The sequence below is a fragment of the Sphaeramia orbicularis genome, chromosome 1 (genome assembly GCF_902148855.1).
Source record: "Sphaeramia orbicularis chromosome 1, fSphaOr1.1, whole genome shotgun sequence".
NCBI classification, from domain to species: domain Eukaryota; kingdom Metazoa; phylum Chordata; class Actinopteri; order Kurtiformes; family Apogonidae; genus Sphaeramia; species Sphaeramia orbicularis.
This window is the reverse complement of record NC_043957.1, coordinates 20569063-20587749: the sequence shown is the minus strand read 5'-3', so window position 1 is coordinate 20587749 and position 18687 is coordinate 20569063. Positions and strand designations below refer to the sequence as shown.

General features: G+C 37.5%; 1 protein-coding gene and 1 long non-coding RNA gene across 6 annotated transcripts in view; both read left to right on the top strand.

Annotated features, from left to right (window-relative positions):
• LOC115414114 (protein tweety homolog 3-like) overlaps positions 1-18687 on the top strand; it is a 71507-nt gene extending 52820 nt beyond the window's left edge. For 2 of the 5 annotated variants that reach the window (XM_030127433.1, XM_030127361.1), the window contains 6 exons: positions 316-408; positions 589-681; positions 5367-5503; positions 8244-8417; positions 11691-11766; positions 17564-18687. In XM_030127433.1, the coding sequence (XP_029983293.1) occupies positions 316-408; positions 589-681; positions 5367-5503; positions 8244-8417; positions 11691-11766; positions 17564-17698 (708 nt within the window). In that variant the 3' untranslated portion in view covers positions 17699-18687. The remainder of the gene's footprint in view (positions 1-315; positions 409-588; positions 682-5366; positions 5504-8243; positions 8418-11690; positions 11767-17563) is intronic. The other 3 variants (XM_030127662.1, XM_030127510.1, XM_030127585.1) reach the window with 3 other exon arrangements.
• Positions 10428-11328, top strand: LOC115414411 (uncharacterized). The gene is made up of 2 exons (XR_003934659.1): positions 10428-10859; positions 10891-11328. It is a non-coding gene; the product is annotated as an uncharacterized LOC115414411 (long non-coding RNA).

Here is an 18687-nt window from a genome sequence, read left to right as displayed (position 1 = left end):
GTTAACCTCTTAAAAGCCAGGAAATGTCAGCAAAGTACCAGCTTTTTTTGTTTTTTATTAAATAAGTGCCTATATTGGAAACATCAAGATGCAACAGTTTTTTCAGATGCAGTTTTTAAAATTTTTATGGAATGTCCTTTGTGGTGGACAGTTTTCTTTTCTTTTTTTTTGTATAAAGTTGTGAACATCTTTTCCACAAATGTGGACAGAAAACCCATAGCTGGGTCTTAGGAGGTTAAAGTGTGATGGAATAATCAGAATATCGTCCATCCACAGTCGTATGTCCATTTGTTCATGATGGTGTCTCTTCTGTAGAGGCTGTCAGGGAGCCACAAAGCCTTGGTGGAGATGCAGGATGATGTGGCAGAGCTACTGAGATCAGCAACACGTGACGAACCCAACACCAAGGTGTGTGTTTGTGTGTGTGTGCTATGTGAGAATGCAGTGATGTGTGAGTCTGTATTTTCAGGGATGAGTGAGTGGATTCGCATCAGTAGAAGCGAGATGAATGCGTCCTCACATGTTTTATTTTGTCGTGTGGATATAAATGTGTGCACGCATGTGTAACGTTTTGCTTGATGTGTGCAGGGGAGTCTCGAGCAAATCCAGTATGTGCTGAATTCCACTGAGGTTGGACTTCACCAGCTCACGGCTCTAGTTGACTGTCGCAGCCTACACATGGTGAGTCACTTTGTATGTGTTAAATACAACAAGTCTTCAAATGCCAGACTTTCCTAACAATAGGGTTTGGTACCGTTCACATTTGAATGCATGTACTTCCAGTCGTACCTTTATTACTGTAATCTCTCTCTGTAATAACAAAAATGTCATCCAAACCTCTGATTCAGGGAGTGGTAGATGAAAAAATTCACAGGTCATGTTGGGTCAGAATGTCACATCATATCAATGCAGCAAAAAACAACGACAGCAGCAAAAGCAAGAAGAATATTAAAAGCACAAAAGTACAAAAAGCACAATCTCTACATTAACCCTCCAGTATCCGGGTGTGCCTTTTAGGCACACTTTGCACTTCGTGTTAAAAAACCTCATATTATTTTTCACAATTTAAATAAAGTTAGAATTCAAAAGTTGTTTATTTTTGCATGATCTTTTAAATTCTGGCCACCAACTAAAATTTGCACATTGTAAACAAAAGAAAATTACAAGACTAGCATCTGTCTCCCAAGTGTGCCTAAAACGCACTATTTCTTCCATTTGATATGTATGATTAGGGCTGACCTTGATTTACAAAAATAAAATCAAATTAGAGCAGAAAAATAAATCAATATATAATATTTAATAATTTAATTTATAGGTGTGCATTTTTGGCACACTTGGGGACAGGTGCTAGTATTTTTGAACATTTGACGTAGCGCCAAAAATAATAATGCAAATAACCAATGTTGGAGTTAATCATTGACATATGCCAGGATGAAAAAATCAAATAATATGTGATCCACTTTTTATGTAGTATATTGAAAAAAATTAATTTTTTGTGTTTTTTGCATCCAAAAGAATGGTTTGTTTACATTACAAACACAGCATTTAAAGGGTTAAAAAATGTGAAAATTATTGAGTATTTGGTATTTTTATTTACGGCTCAAGTTGATGAAATAGAAAAAAGTGTAAAAGAATTAAAAACAAACTGTATGAAAAAATTTTTGACATTATTCCACAAGTGTGCCAAAATGGCACACTTGGTGCTTAGTAAGGGCCTTGCTGGACGGGATACCGGAGGGTTAAAAAAAGTAAGAAACCTTTTTTTTTTTTGGTTTTGTTGTATGTGTGTTTTGTATATGTTCTGTTCAGTATAAAAACAACAAATCCTATTGTTTAGATTTTTTTTTTGCACTACTGCAGTAAAAAACTATAAAAATAACTGCAGAAAAAGTAAAAGTAAGAAACAGATGTAAGAGTCACACTAAGAGCAGTGCAATAGTAAAGAATAGAAGGTAAGAGCAACATGTGTAAGGGAATTTAGGCCATAACCCTGATATAACTTAACTCCCAAAAAAGTATAAGAATCCAATCCAACTTTATTGGTAAAGCACTTTAAAGCAACCACAGTGGACCAAAGTGCCATACAGAAGAATAAATAAAAAATCAAAATACAACAATAGATTAAAAAAACATAAAAAGCTGTACAATTTAAAAACAACAAAAAATAAAACCAATGAACCAATATCAAATAAAACAGTAGAATAACAAATAATACATTCCGACATCTCACATGGTTTCAAAAGCCAAGGAGAAAAGATGGGTTTCAAGAAGGGATTTAAAAACAGACAGACAGGAGGCCTGTCTGTTAAGGAGAGGCAGATCATTCCATCGTTTAGGATACACAGAAATACACAGAAATAGTATGAATAGAAACTACAGAAGTGAAAAAAAAGTTTTGGGACACCCTTAAACTTTACACAAATATTATCATGAAATTTTTGTGGAAAAATCTTGTGTTTGAAAGTGTGTGACTGCTTCAGACAGACAAAAACAAATGCAAATGATTTTTTTGTTTTGTTTTATTTATTGTTAACAAGAAAAAATAACAAAACTGAATTCATGCTGGTTTCATCATGTCATGCCCTGGATGTGTTTCATTATCTGCTGAAACATTTACTTTTGACCTCGATGGAATAGAGCATGTGGGTTTGGAGAATGGAACAATACTTGGCACAGTTCACTGACTTAGGAGTGATTCTCAATATAATATATAATATTATATAAAGTATCACTAGAGATGTAACGATATGAAAAATTCGTATCACGTTTACTGTGTCCAAAATTATCACGGTTATCATTATTATCGCAATTATTGCTAAAATGTTAAATAATTTAACCAAGTTGTATTTTGAAAAAAACCCCCCAAAACAAAACAAATAAAATAACATGCACAATGTACTTTCTGTGGGCAGAGACATTAAAATATTAACATGTAAACATCAAATATTTAAATGTGCATTAAAGATGGCACCTTATGGCCATAAGAGATATCTGCATCAGGGGTGGGAATTGATTGGATATGATCAATATCAGTGCCATTGTCCATTCTGCTTACCAATCCAATTCCTTATCAGTTCTCCTATCGATTCCTGAGTGGGAAAAAAAATAGTTGGACAGGTCATAGTGGAGCTTGTTTGACCATTTTCCAGATCAAATCATTCACAATGTCACAATGAGAGAGAGAGACAGAGAGAGAGAAAGAGAGAGAGAGAGATGTTTGGGATGGAGGTGCGCTTGTACCGGGTCCGTGTGGGAGTCTACTTATCCACGCTGTCCGTGCAGGTGTCTTCAGCCATGCTTTCACAGGCCAAACACTGTAAACTGCACATATGCACCTGAAGTGTCGCCGCTTCTAAAGGAAATTAGCAGTATCTCCATGAGTTTTCAAAGTGCGGTAATTAATCACAGTTTTAACGATAATTAGAATTTAAACGGGAATACTAACCATTGGGAATTTTGCTGCGGTTTATCATTATACCGGTAATCATTACATTTCTATTTATCACAAATGCACCACTACTGTTTGTATAATGTATATGGTACAGTGTAAATACATAAATAAATAAAGCAAAAATGTCCACAGATGGAACACCCAATAAATGCTATTTTCATGCAAGAGGCTAGTTTGCATCCTAAGAGGAAGTCTGACTTTTAGACTTTTAGGTTTCTGTTTCTAAATACTTTAAGTTTTAGGGGGAAAAAATCACGTTTTGGGATAAATTAACCATCTTCCAACAGCCTGACAAAAGACTTCCAACCATAAATCTCTGAGGACAAACTCCCCTTATCATGTGCTTTGTTGGATCATGTTGACTGCAGAGTTTACGAAGTGTACTTGAATGCATCATGAAGTCCCCATCTCTTTATGCATCACACTCCAGCATAAACAACAGAGGACACAAACAGTACAAACTCTCAGCATAGTTTTTATACCTTAACTCCTTTGGTTCTTTTCTGTTTTTTTGTTTGTTTGTTTTTTTTCAGATTTTTATTTAGAAATATTGAGAAAAGTTCAACATACATTTAAATTACATTGTGGTCACGTAACAAGTATGTGACCAATGACCAATCTTTCCATTCTCAACATTTCAGTTTTTCTTTTTTCTTTTTGTTAATAAACAAAACAATTGAACAGTGAACAATGGATGCATTGTCACATAAAGAAAACACATACGAAAGACCAAGAGACTTTGACCTCCTCTCTCTAAAGAAAAAAACAAAAAATAAATAAAATATAAAAAGTAGAATTAATTAAATACACAAAAAACAAGACAATTCCAGATCCATTGTCATTATATTGTCATTTCTTGTACTTTTAGGGTTCCAACAGATTGTGTTTGGTAAGTGTAAACAAAAAATATCCACTTTGACCATAGATTTGAAAATTTGTTCATTTGTAATCGAAGAGAGAGGGTTAGTCTTTCCATCTGGTAAATTTCATTCACAAAATCTACCCATTTTTCCAGATTAGGTGGTTCAGGTTGGAGCCAGTGCCTGGTCACAGGCTTTTTGCCAGCAGTTATTACAATTCTATACAAGTAGGCATTGTTCACTAAAATCTCAGTTGGTTCTTTTCTGTTTTTCTCACCTATTTGAACATCTACCTACATTTTTTGCCACTTAGTTGGGGTACATTTTAGACCCTCCTGCATAAAACAACGCCCCCACCCCCACCCCTCTCACTTGTACGTTATATTTGTACTGTCACTTAGATGTTCTCTCAGGTACCAAGTGTTTCATTTGGTGTGAATCTGCGCTCTGTAATACCAGTATAATTTAGCTGGTACCCTTAAACGTATCAAGTTATTATTCAGGTCAATGTCCAGGTCGTCTACAACAAACGGTGCCTGAAGAGGGAACAGATATATCCACAAAGACCCCTCCCTCTTCTACAACACACTATTCTCATCTTTGCCTTCAGGAAGGTGATTCATGAGTCTCAGAACCAGGACCACCAGGTTCAGATGCAGCTTTTACCCCAGTGTCATCACAAACCTGAACTCTGACCCCCTGAAGACATTTAGTGACACAGCCTTAGACTGGGTTTTCTGTTTTCCATCTGTCTGTACCTTTATCTGCTGCTGCTGTGATATTATTTATTTATTCCAGTCAGTGTTGTGTATTTGGTTTACATCACCGACAGATAATGTTTAAACCGCTCAGACTTTAATGAGCATAGTCCTGTTTATTCTTTGTATGTATTAATATTTTATTGGTATTTTTCTTAATGCTGTGTCTTCGTTGTAGTAAATCTATCATTTGTATTTATGTCTGCCCCGAATCAAGGTGCAACACGACACTTTTAGTAGTTGTTCCATTCCTCCTGTAATGACCTGGGCCTCCTGTCTCTGCTGCCCTGTGTGCAGGACTACGTTCAGGCTCTGACGGGTCTGTGTTATGACGGAGTGGAAGGTCTCATCTACCTGGTTCTCTTCTCCTTTGTCACTGCCTTGATGTTCTCCTCCATTGTATGCAGTGTTCCACATACCTGGCCTGGCAAGAGGTAACACACACACACTGCAAGTCTTCACATCCATAAATCCATCTCTAGTCAATGTGTACACTAACAGCTAACATGTTACTAGTTCTAACATCTTAATTGTCTGACTATAGTTAATTTTGCGGACTTGAAAACAGGGGAAAGAACCAGTCAGAATCTACGTGGTGCCCATGCATGTCATTCTTTACATGTATTTGCGTCCCAGGCTGTCGTATCCTTCTGTTTGTCCTCCTGCCTATCTTTGCATCCATCCACTTTTTTCTGCAAGTTTCGTTTTATTTCACCGTTTGCCGTCAGCACTGCCAGTCTGGCTGATTGTTTGTTTTTGTGTTTGTACATATCTCTCATTTTCTTTTTCCAATGTGGACCTGGAGCACCCGTGTTTGTGTTAGATTATATATCACCACTTTATTTTTTCTGTGCCCCACTTTGTCCTTCTGTTCCTTCCCTTCCTCTCTCCCTGTCCTGATTTGGAAATGCCTTGGGCTTCAGCGAATGATGGTGGATACTGAGGAAACTCAATGACCCTATGGTCCAATAAAAATGCCTATTTAATACAAATAGCCAATCAAACAACTAAACAAGCCCATGGTGGGTTGTGCTTAGTGTGTAAAATGATTGCAGTGATCACACTGGTGAGCGGTTCTGATTATGAAAATGGCTGTGCCATAGAACTTGTGTTTGACACTTGTTGGTGGATGTGGATTGCCAGCAATGCTGCTATATAGCCAAGTATATAATAATAACAATCCATAACCTCACCCTAGAGAAACTGCATTAAACAACAGTAAGTGCTCTGGGTTGGCATCTGTTAGCTTAGCTGCATTAAGGCTGTCGGAGTGCAACACCTCCATCTGGTGTCCAGCCAGGGAAATAACTTGTTTTCTATCTCTTGTCTCTATTCACATAGGGTTTTCTCAAACACATGTCATACAGCTCACTCCTTTTTACATCCTTGAATGAACAACCAACAAGTAATATTTCACAGGCTAAAAAAGATTACAAGACCTACTTTCACTCAAGGCCTCACCTGAAAATCCAAACCACGGTTCATGTGTTTGATGTAGTTTATGCACAGATGAGGATTCACACCTGCAGTTTTGGTCTGAATGTCTGGACCGACTTCCTGATAATAACTAATAACCAACAAGTAAATATTTTGCCAAGTAAAAAGCTAAAGGGTTTATAGTCATTTAAGGCTGTGATTTCAGTTTCACACCCAAACTGAGGTCTAAAGAAATAGTCATGTTTATGTTACATTTCATATAATTGATCCATTTTTTTGACATTGCAAATCTTGTGAGCTCATTAACATCCACTTTTGCCCTATTTAAGGGTCAGTGTTACATTTGAGTCATGGTGAAGTTGTTTTAGCCACATGCTAATCACACAAACCAGATGATCCAACTGTGAAAACGGTTCCATTAAAATGATGGATGTTATGAGGCTAAAGAACTTTGCATGACATACCTACATCCTATTGTCATCACACCCATGGGCTGTGTCTCATCTTGGTGTTGATCCGGCTTCAGAGTGTGGCCTTTTCTAGTTGATCAACAGATACATTTTGTTGCCGCTAATGTTACTATTATTGTGATATTTCTATCAGCTGCACCAACTTGAAGCACAGTATTCAAGTTTTAGCATTTTCATGTTACTCTTTTTTCACATTGGCTTTTTCATACTTTGCTGTGACCATAATTCTTTTAAATTATCTTCCTCTTCCTGTGTTTTTTAAAGCAGCTCATATGTTGGTTCTTTTCCATATTTTTCTTAACGATTGGCAACATCTTGCTGTAACTTCTTGTGATTAGTACAGACATCTGAACCATCCAAAAAACAAACCCAACCATTACTTATTTTGATCTGTTTGACTTTAGACCAACGTTTGGCCATTCAGTTCAGGTGAGGTTTCAAAACTCTGAAAAATCCAAAAATTCCAGACCAAACATGTTAGGTGTGAAACTGTCTTGAGTGGCTTATTCCAATAGGCATCATGAAGCCAGTACATTTCTGTAGCCAGAGATCAAACTTCCAAATCAGCACATATCTTATTTAATGCCTCATTCTGTTGCGTTGCTGGCCGTTTTACATTTTTGACCATTTTTTGTCTGAAAATGGTTTGCCCAAACCAGCCATATTATCTCCTTTTTTCCTGATGTTTTTGCTTTAATTTTCATGGAGCACTCAGAGATGCATGAAATAAAAGAATAAAACAAACAAACAAACAAACAAACCCCAAAACAAAACTCTCAGTGCTGCTTGGACCACTTGAAACAGGTAGTGATTCCCTGGAGTAAATATTGTATGTTAAGAGAAGATGACTGCATGAAGACAATGACTGCATGTTTTTCACTTATGAAGGGGATTCAGGGAGTAGTACTGAGTGTTATACGGTTCAATAATATGTATTTGTACACAGAAACATAGCTTTAGGGGTGTGCTTTGCTGGGGAATGGGGTTGTGCAGTTGTACTAGAGACCCAGCTGTACTTGTAGTGTTGTAGTTGAATGCTACCCATATTGTTTTTTTCTGTTCAGCTGCTTTGGGGCTGGAGGCCTGGCCTGACCCAGTCTGTTGTATCAGAGGACTCCACACAGTAAACCTCCCCCTCTCCTAACTTCCTCTTAAACCACTTGTTTACACTCTGTTGTCTCTCTCGGATCTCCCTCCCCTCTGCCTTCTTCCCTCCTCCTACCCATCATGCCCTCTCGTGCCCTGCCCTTACCCTGACCAATTGAAGGACGGATGAGGAAGACGGAGAGGACGAGTCGGGTGCCTCAAGGGGCGGCGTGCACGATAACCTGTACCGCGTTCACATGCCCAGTCTCTACAGCTGTGGCTCCAGCTACGGTAGTGAAGCTAGCCTGCCCGCTACAGCCCACACTGTCAGCAATGCCCCCGTCACTGAATACATGTGAGTTAGCACCCATCGCTGGCTAGAGGCTAGCAGGATCTATACACTGCCTGGCGTAGGTAGATGGTGCTTGCCCCCCAAGACTAGAGACATAGCCACACTCACTGCCTGCGACTCGTCAGCTTAGAATAACTAGTTCAATGCAATGTATAGTTCACACTGTGACACACTGTCAGCAGTAATTGTCACTTTAGTGAGTTTAGATCCATTCACTAGCTTTTCCCTCTGAAGCAGAAACAGCTCCCTGCTGTGTCGGCCAGCCTGCCTGTTTCAATGTTAGCAAACAAAAGGAGATTCAGGGCTGCACTCACTATAGCATAAGTTAGTAATTATCACCGTGCTTGCTATCTATTTATTACAGTTTTACACAGAGGAAGAATATTTACATTTCCAGCCTGCCACTGCTTGCCACTGTTTTAGATATGAACCGATGATTAAGCACAATATGTTGTTTGCTGTATTTAAGTGAAACCCTGATGATAGAAAAAGACAAACCAACAGTGCCTTTATCCTGAAGGTTAGTTTCATAAAGCTATAAGTGTCCATGTTTTGCAAGTTTTGGGCCAATCACAAATCATGTATTTACTGTATTCCAAAGAATCCAAGTATTTCCACCTTTCAAATAATCTAATTCCCAGTTTTAGTAAATATATGAATATTTAGTTGAACAAGGTCATTACTAGGATTGTACCGATCTGTCATCTGAGTATCATTATCAGTTGACATGCGCCTTTTTGGCTATTGATTCATCAGTAAATCATGTGACATTCAGCCATGGTAGTGATCGGTGTTTACCTGTTTTCATATGAGCTCATTTCCTGATGATGTGACCGCTCAGATTCTCTATTTAGTTCTGTTTCACTAAGACCAGCGTAACATGCTACCATATAGTTCTTAGTGTCTTGAATGTCCAGTGTCCCATGGTGAACCATATACGTCTCTGCTGATAAGTCAGCGTAGACACTAATTCACCTGCTCGTGGTTGGTAAACTGGTGAGATCTAAAAAAAACTAACAAACAAACAAAAAAAACATTGATCTCAGATTGATATTGGGTATTGTCCAAATTGTTATTTTACACATCAGTATTGGACTTTCACGATCAGTACATTCCTGGTAGTCACCTAAAAGTAATGTTTTTCTGTGAAGAGCAGAAACCCTGGGTCAAATCTGCATACAAGACCAATGTAACACTGTAAAAAAAACTGTTAGTTGATTCAGTTTGATTCAGTTAAGTCGTCTTGCCTTGAAATCATGAAAAAAAAACACCAGGGTTTGAAAATACACCTTTCCTTGTGCAGCTATAAAGATACACAGCGCAATACTTTTTTATACTGTTACAGAAAATTGAAGATATGTTTAGTCGTGGAGCTGCTGCATTTGGAATAAACCCCAGAATCTGTCACCCTTCAATTACCCACCACAGACTAAATCTGACTGAAGCTTGAAAACAGAGCTGAAAGGGTGCAGAAGTCTAATTTCATCTCTGAACACCCAACAGCATGTTTAGGGTTAGTATTCCATCTGACTATACTTCAAGTCATGTCGCTCAGATTGTGTTCTATGTTAAACACAGAAACTAGATGTTTCCTCTCAAATGAAATAACTATACGTGCATTTTGGTGTTCCATTTTTCCTGTTACAAGTCTAACTCTAATCCTAAGCATAACATTCATGAAAACAGTGGATGTTAAAATGCTGTGTTATATCCATATAACCTGTCAAGTTAGGGTTAGGGTTTGTAGCGCTGCATTATGTAATAACGGTGCAATATGTAATAATTTTTCACTGCATTTTGTAATAACACTGCATTTTTATAAAATTCTTGAACACATCTGGTAATGAACTTTGCCCCTTTTTGTTATAACTTATTACATATTGCAACAGTTATTACAAAATGTGGGTGTATCACTCATTTTTTAAAAGAAAATATAATTATTTGGTGCATTATGTAATAAACCATTGAAATTGATGCCTTAGTTGGAAAAAACATCATACCAGCAGAACAACATTAAGCATATCAGCTTAATTAGAATTAATTTTAAAAAAAACAAACAAACAAACAAAAAAAACAAGTAGGATGTTTCATTGGTCAAACCTAAATCAAATGTAACTGTAGTCATTATAATGGAAAATGTGTTTGCAAACTAGAGTCAAAAGTTGCACTAATTAAGTATGACTGACAAAATGCTGCAAAGTTTATTACAAAATGCGTGCAAGAGTTTTATTGCAAAATGCAGTGTTATTACATAATGAGGTGAAAAATTCTTACATTATTACATATTGCACCATTATTACATAATGCGGCGCTACAGGGTTCATTGAAGGTTCTCATTCAGTGCAACGAGAAGACTTGACTGAGTCAAACTGAGTGAATGTATCATTTATCATAGTCAATCAGCTGCCAAAGATCTCAGTTATAATGATCATTTTCCTTTTCGTTGTTACTTAGTGTTTCTGATTCACAACGACAGCATTGCTTGTGAAAACAATGCTTTTTTAGCAGCGAGTTCTGTCAGCTGTTGGATCTTCTTTGAATGAATCAATAGCAAATTATTTTTTAGAGTAGTCCTCTCACACGTGTACCATACTTGAGAAAATATATGTATAATAATACATATAGTTATGGTTTACAGTGTCAGTCTTAAGCAGCTGTCATCTATCTGACAGTAGGTGTTCAGGATTTAAAGTAGCCCTAACCATAATTATGCACTGTTTCTATGGAAATGGACCAAAACATGCAAAACCATGGATTAGTTCTGTGAGTGAAAGAAATCTGTTAATTGTTTTGAGCTGTATTTTGTTTAGAAGTTGCCTGCTATTCTTCCAAACTGACAGCAGTTATTTTCTCTGTAGGATAATTTACTTGTTAAATTCAGACCCTCTTTATATTAGATAACTTTAGATAAAAATACTGGAAGCCAAGGAACTGGCTTTAAATGACTTGGGACACTTGAAGCTAAATAAGAAAATATTTAATAACACATGATAGTTAAATGCTGAAAATGTCACAATAGGAGTTACTTTTAAAAACACATAGACCATTTGTAAGACTAAATGTTGAATTCCTTGCATTATTAAACAGTCTTCCCTAGTTTTAGATGGATGCAGTGGCCTTTAACTCCTGGATACATCACACCGAGTCTCAGTCCATCATTTGTGATTCTCAGGCTATTGTCAGAGAGTAATTATAATATGATTAAGGCCAGACCTGAGATCAGCAGAACCAGTGGCAGGGTGACCACATGCAGTAACCTCTTATTCTATAATGCAGGAGCCAGAACGCAAACTTTCAGAACCCTCGGTGTGAGAACACCCCCCTGATTGGCAGGGAGTCCCCTCCACCCTCTGTAAGTGCACACTTTCTAGATCACACTCTCCCTCCACTATCTTCCAATACCCACAGGACTGCTGGGAAATATTGAAAACTGATGAACCCACAGTGATGCAAATATCTTATTCAAAATGTAAAGAAGCACTGATGAATTATTCTTTTTGATGTTAACACCAAGCTAGTGTGGATATTGGAAGGAAGTGTCCGATCCCTACACCAATGCAAGTGTCCTCTGTGCTCAAATAAGACCCTGTCACTTCTTTAAGGTCATTTTGGCAGCCTGGGAAAACTGTAGGTTTTAAAAAGAAGTTGGTTGTTAGTGGGATTTGCATCAAAAGAGGCAAATACATGCTATGTTCCTGGTTTCTATCAGGATTCTTTAGAGGAACGCTGGGTCGGTCTAATACATGTTAGACACAGAGTTGTCCTCTATTTCTGATGTAAAAAGTGGCTTCACTGTGGCCGCCAGTGCCATGTGATGACTATTTGCAGACCATGAAACAACATATATCTGCTGCTGACCAGCACAGAGACAGCAATGACAGAACACTCGGAGTGTTTAGACGTTAACGACAGGAGCAGGTTTGTCTGCAGTAGAAAACAGAACGCTGCCTGTGTTGCAGGTGACTGAATCGCTCTGATTGTTTTAACCCTTATGCCTCACTAGGGACATTTTTTGGCTTTTTAATCCAGATTTTTTTCTGTTTTGATTGTGTGTTTGTATATAAAATGCATTTTCTTAATCTTTTATTCAATTTGATCACTGGTGAGCGGTTTAGAATTAGATTTGCACATGAATGAACTGTTGAAGTTCTGTTTTAGCGTCCTGTTCCACAAACACAGACCAGAACACAGTCTTATACATGCACTTTGTCCTTACAGTTGTTTAGTTCTAAGCCTAACATTAACTCTAAGTGAAAGTGCCTTAAAAAGGTGGATGTTAAAGGGCTGTAAATGTTTTGAATGTTCGAAGTTCAACCTCAGCTCCTGTAATAAGTCTATAATAAACTCAGCCTATACTCAGCTTCTTAAATCAGCCCATTAAAACTGCACATATCTAATCCCATAACAACATAAAACCCTGTATTCTATTATGTATATTAGGGGCTGTATTAAAAATTGAATTTTGGATTACTTTCCTTCATAATAAACTCATGTGCGCCCTATGAGGTAAATACGCACTCTGTTCCTCTGCAGATGAGTGTATGCAACTAAAATGATGTGTGTGTGTTCATCTGACGGTCCAAGAGTGATGTGTGTATGAGGTCGTTTACGTGTGAAGTTTGAAAAATTGTTTTTCATCAATTTAGAGAAACTACCTGGCGTTTAGGTGATTACAATTCTGAAAATAACTGAAAATGTCATGACCAGGACTGATGTTGGTTGAAAGATATGTTCAGTACAAGTGGAAACTAATGTTTAAATATTATATTTCTTTTGCAGTAAAAGGAAAGGGACAGTTTATATTTATTTACTTACACTGCATAAAAATACATTAAAAACAGTGTTAAATATAAATGATGCATCTCTGACATTAATAGTCCATTTTCCCTCGTATTTGTTATATGGACAATAATACATTTTTTCTCAGCAGTTGATGGGTTAAAATTATAGAAAAAAAATCAACACATATTTTGGTAATTCTGATCAGAATTGAAAGTGGTTAAAATGTTTAACTCAGTGAAATTAGTAAGAATATTAATTTTATCCTCTAAACCACAAGGAACTGTTTTAATGTGAGGCACAAGGGTTAAATGAAAACAGATTGTGACTTTCACAAGGTGCTGCAGAGTTCATAGTTGTAAATATTGTAACGTGCAGTTTGTGGGGCTACGATAGTGATGACTGATGAGGTGTACTCAACAGAAACCAGTAAAATTACACTTTTTGGGATGCATTCCTTGCTCCGTGACCATATCCTGCATTCAAATGCAGTGTTTTTGGAGTTATGCCCCTGACAAAGACTCGAGCCCAAGCCTCTAAAGTTCCTGCTCCCCCTCCCCCTGTTCCCACAGTGTGTCTATGTGTGCATTATCTGGTCGAGGTGTATGTGTTCTCTGTTTCTGTGCCCCCCACCCCCCGCCCTTCACCATTAAACAGTCACCGGAGCACATTTCCCACCTCCACTGTTGAACTGTAGCAGTCACCAACGTGGCCCCGGTGCTTCATTTTTTAGGCGGGGTGGGGGCTGTCGATGTGAAGCCGCTGCCCGGGGCCTGAGCGCTCGTCTGTCATCAGCCTCTGCCACGACTGGAAACAACAAGAAACCTCCAACTGTAACTAGTTAGACCACTAACTCATACCAGGCTAACCTACTACATCAGAACTAGAGCACTAACTTCAAACCACTGGCAAAATGAACCACATGTGCTAATTTACAATAACACAATCCAGACCTAATCAGCTGTTATAATAATGAATGACTGTTGTAATGAAAACCCTGGCTGTCCAAATGACTGGTGAAAGTATTTTACATCCTATCTGTTTTATCTGCGCTATCTGATATTGCATGTTGGTGTTGTTTCTATATCATCATTATGTCACACCAGGACCATCATTGTAACTGATCAATGAAGTTAATGTTAGGTTAGAAGTCAGTGAAGACCACAGAGTGGAGCTCATCCTGTTGTACATGTATGTTATGGAAACCAGAACCAAAGTACACATAACACTAGAGCTGCAGCTATGGATTATTATGGTAATCGATTAATCTATCGATTCAATTCGAGTATTTGAATAGGAGGGAAAAAAAATATCAAAAATGTGAAAATGACTATTCCAGAACCAGCTGAAACAACAACCACAAAAAGTATAAAAGTAAAAGGATATATATAAAAAATATGTAACAACAGTAAGAACCGTATATAAGTATAAAAATATCTAGATATAAACAACAAACAACTCAAATGACATCTACAGACAATGCGTGCACTGCAGTCTTTAATACACTAACTTACTAACAACTTAAGGTGGAACTAAAGTACAATTTGTGGTGATCCCGGAGACATGTACGTCACAATAAGTGTCTGTGTGAAACACAACAGTGGAACCAATGTTTAGCGACAACAAAATTAAGGAAACAAAGCTTCAATAGGGAATCATTTTTTAAATTGATTCGAGTTGATGAATTATTTCAGGTCTACAGAACACTTTACACAAGACACTTTAATTTAAGTACATTTATAACCCATATGAAGGACTAGCAAAATCTAATTTATTATTAAACAAGTGGTGCCAGGCACAACAAACCCCGCCCCTCACACATATTGTAGCTTATTTTGGCATTGATCCAGCTGACGTCATGATGTCTATGTGTGTGCTGATGTCAGCATATCCACTGCCTCTATATATGTGCCAAGTTTGAAGTAAATTGAAATAAAATTGATGTTTTTATAGACATCTGAAATTTCACCCATTGTAAGTAAATGGGAGAAAAAAAGATTTTAAAAATTCATTTAAAAATTTGAACTTTGACCTACTATTCCCAAAATATAACCACATCTATTCCAGGTCACTGGCAATGTATAAACCCAAGTTGGTGTGAATTCAACCAATAATTTTGCCGCTAGAGTGTTAACAAACAAACAAACCGAACCAAAAACAATACCCCTTGCCTTCCCTACAGGGGATGGGGTAATAAATGTACTCATGTTTATTTATCAGTCCTAATTGTTATAGAGAGCCAAAGTCCCGCCTCTTCCAGTTGTGCCACATGGGACATTGTTTTGGAAAATAACTGCATTACATTCAATGGTAAGAAAGAAAATATTTTTTGATGCTGATTGAATCATAACATCATTTACACATAAGATGTTTGTGAATTTCAATTATAATTTTACAAGTTTAAAAAAGTCACAGTTTGTTGTAAAACTGTTGAATTTCAGACTGTGGAAGAACATAAATATGAAGCACACACCTGAAAGGAACAGAGGTGACGTCATTGTAATTGTCTCTCCATATTCTGTTCAGATTCACTGAAGCTTTCTCTGCAACTTCAACATGACCAGACTGTAGTGAATTTGACCTCTTAATGATACTTTTTCACGTCACTCTGAGATTATATTAAAATGTGCTCAGTCAACTGCCATTTAGGTGTTGGTGACGTGTATCACTTGCAACAAGAGACTAAATCTAGGTTCTCTTTAACACAAAACTATATGTTTCTTTATTATCTCTACCACAAAGCATGAGTTTGATGACGTATAAAATTATCTCTTAAAATTACAAACATATGTGTAAACGGTGGCACTATTCAACCAGGATGAAAGAATTATTTATTTCTCTCACTGGAAGTCGCAGTACTTCAGTTCTCGATATAGGACGAGACTTTAAGTAAATTTACATCATATGAACAACTATAAACACTATTCTTAGTTAAGTTTACTCCAGTGAGAACATGTCAGATTTTTTCATGCTCATGTGAAGTTTGTGTTGGAGTCTTTTGGAGACTTTTCTAAACTAATGCATAGCTTGTACACTTTCAGCTAATGTGAACCGATGACCTGGACGACATAAACGAACACAAACTGTGCCTAAGTGCAAGAGTGAATCTGACATATTGAACCTTTAAGGCTCACCTTAGCTTCCAACTGCACCTATAGGGAGTCAGCAGCAACTCAACATAAATACATAATGTGAAAAATAGCCAGACATTAGTTCTGTACAAAATTACAAAGTAGTTAACATAATCTGTGTGGGTTTTGTGGGTTGATTCAGACATTGTTACAGTATATATAATTAACTGATTGTAATCCAGTCCAACTTTATTTATACAGCACTTTAAAACAACCACAGTGGACCAAAGTGCTGTACAGATGACTAAAAGCACAATAAAAATTAGTAAAAGCATTAAAAAAAAAACATTAAAATCAAATAAAAATAGACAAGGGTCAAAACACAGTAATGTCCCGTCAGAGAGCGAACTTTAATTGATTACCATTCCAATATTTATTTCAAAATAAAGTAGCTCCTTGTTTTGGATAATCCCTTATGGTCCAACTAAAGCAAAAATGAATTTAAAAGTAAAAAATTTGGGTCATTTAGCAACACTAATCTGTCCAATTGTCTCTAAAATGTCCCGTCAGAGAGATTTCAAATACCGTGTTTTGACCCATAAATAAAACAAGTTAAAATATAAAAACAGAAACAAAATGTCAACATTGTGCGAGTGTTAAAAATCACAAAACCCACCGGGGTAATTGAGTTAAACTTGTTTAAAAATAACTAGCTAAACTACATTTAACTTGCGCATTTTGGGTGGTTATGTAGAGAATGCCACTGACTGTTTTTGTGGTTATTAACTGAAGTTGGCTATAAAAACCCAAAACAAATTTACCAACAGGAGTTTAATTTAACAGGTAAAAGTGATCTTACCTAGCATCAAATACTCCATTATATCATTACAGAAAGGAATTAGTGTTTTTATGCGAGAAGACGGAAACAAGTATTTAGTCTTTTTTATTGAATTGTAAAAGTTTCAATCACAATGATTTTCCTGAAGTAACATGATGATGTATTATCTATCTATCTATCTATCTATCTATCTATCTATCTATCTATCTATCTATCTATCTATCTATCTATCTATCTATCTATCTATCTATCTATCTATCTATCTATTATTCTTTATTGTAAGATCTGATGATAATCCAATATTCTCTTCTTTTTTTCTTGTCTCTGTTTCTATCTTTCCCTCTAACTTCACTATGTTTCTCCCTCTGGTTGTCTCCTTTCCCAACATATCTGTCTGTTCTCCCACCCATCTGCACCTCCACCTCCCCCCCCACCCTCACCCCCGTCCTCCCTCTCTTCAGTACACCTCCAGTATGAGAGCGAAGTACCTGGCCACCAACCGACCGGAACAGAACCGACGCTCCGTTCCCAACGACCAACTGGACCCAGCTAGCCGACCTCATCCCACTGCCCGCCCACAGTCCTCAGTCCACTAGAGACCAGGGTCCTGCTCCTCAGTACTGCCCAAATCCAGTTCTCACAGCCAACAAGACCCAGTTCAGACGTCACCACTTCACCAAAAACAGGCCACAACTCATCAACCAAACACCTCAGAAACGGACTGCACTTCTCTGATCTCCATCTTGTCCAGAACGATCCAGAAACTGACGCTCCTCCTGCAAAACCACAACTTCTTCTCCGTGAACACACACCCACGCTGTGATGGATCGGCTCACATTACCCACAATGCACAATAACTAAAGCGCCTTGGTTCCCTCGACACAGTTTCCTCCTCTACTCGTCAGATCTATCCTCCTCCTCGTCCTCCTCCACTGGGATCTATACACTGCCCTCTAGTGGAGACTCCACCCAGCTACACCACACTGACATTCAGATATACACACACACAGACTCACAACACACACACACACACACATCCACACACACTGTACAGAGCTGTAAATAGTAAACGTGTGCTTTACTCTAAAATCATGAAGTAGACTGTTGAATCATTACTGGTAATGTAGTGTGCTGCGTGTGCGTCATGGAAACTTTTGCTGTAACTCTCATACAAACACACGGACACACAAATAATGTAGTCTGAGTAAGCACTCGTCGGTATAAGTAATAAGCCAGTCAATCGGAAAGCCATGTTTAGATTAGATGGTGCACACTACATCCACATCCTCTTTATCTTAACATCGTTATTTAACTAAAACCTATAACTTGAATCGTGAGCTCGGAAAAAAAAAAGTGCGTCCACGTCTCTCCGTATCTGTTTACGTGCACATGATTAATGCATTTTAATATGAGCCAGGAAATCCTGTTGTGGAATAACTCTTGAAAGTGGGAACTGGAGCAAAGAGACAAGGAACATGAGAAGGCTCAACATGTGCCAAAAAACTCTGAAACCTAAAGAGGAATGCCTGATTTGTCCTTTTCTCCTACTGCCTCCAGATGTCTCAAAAAAGGGAAAAAAATAAAC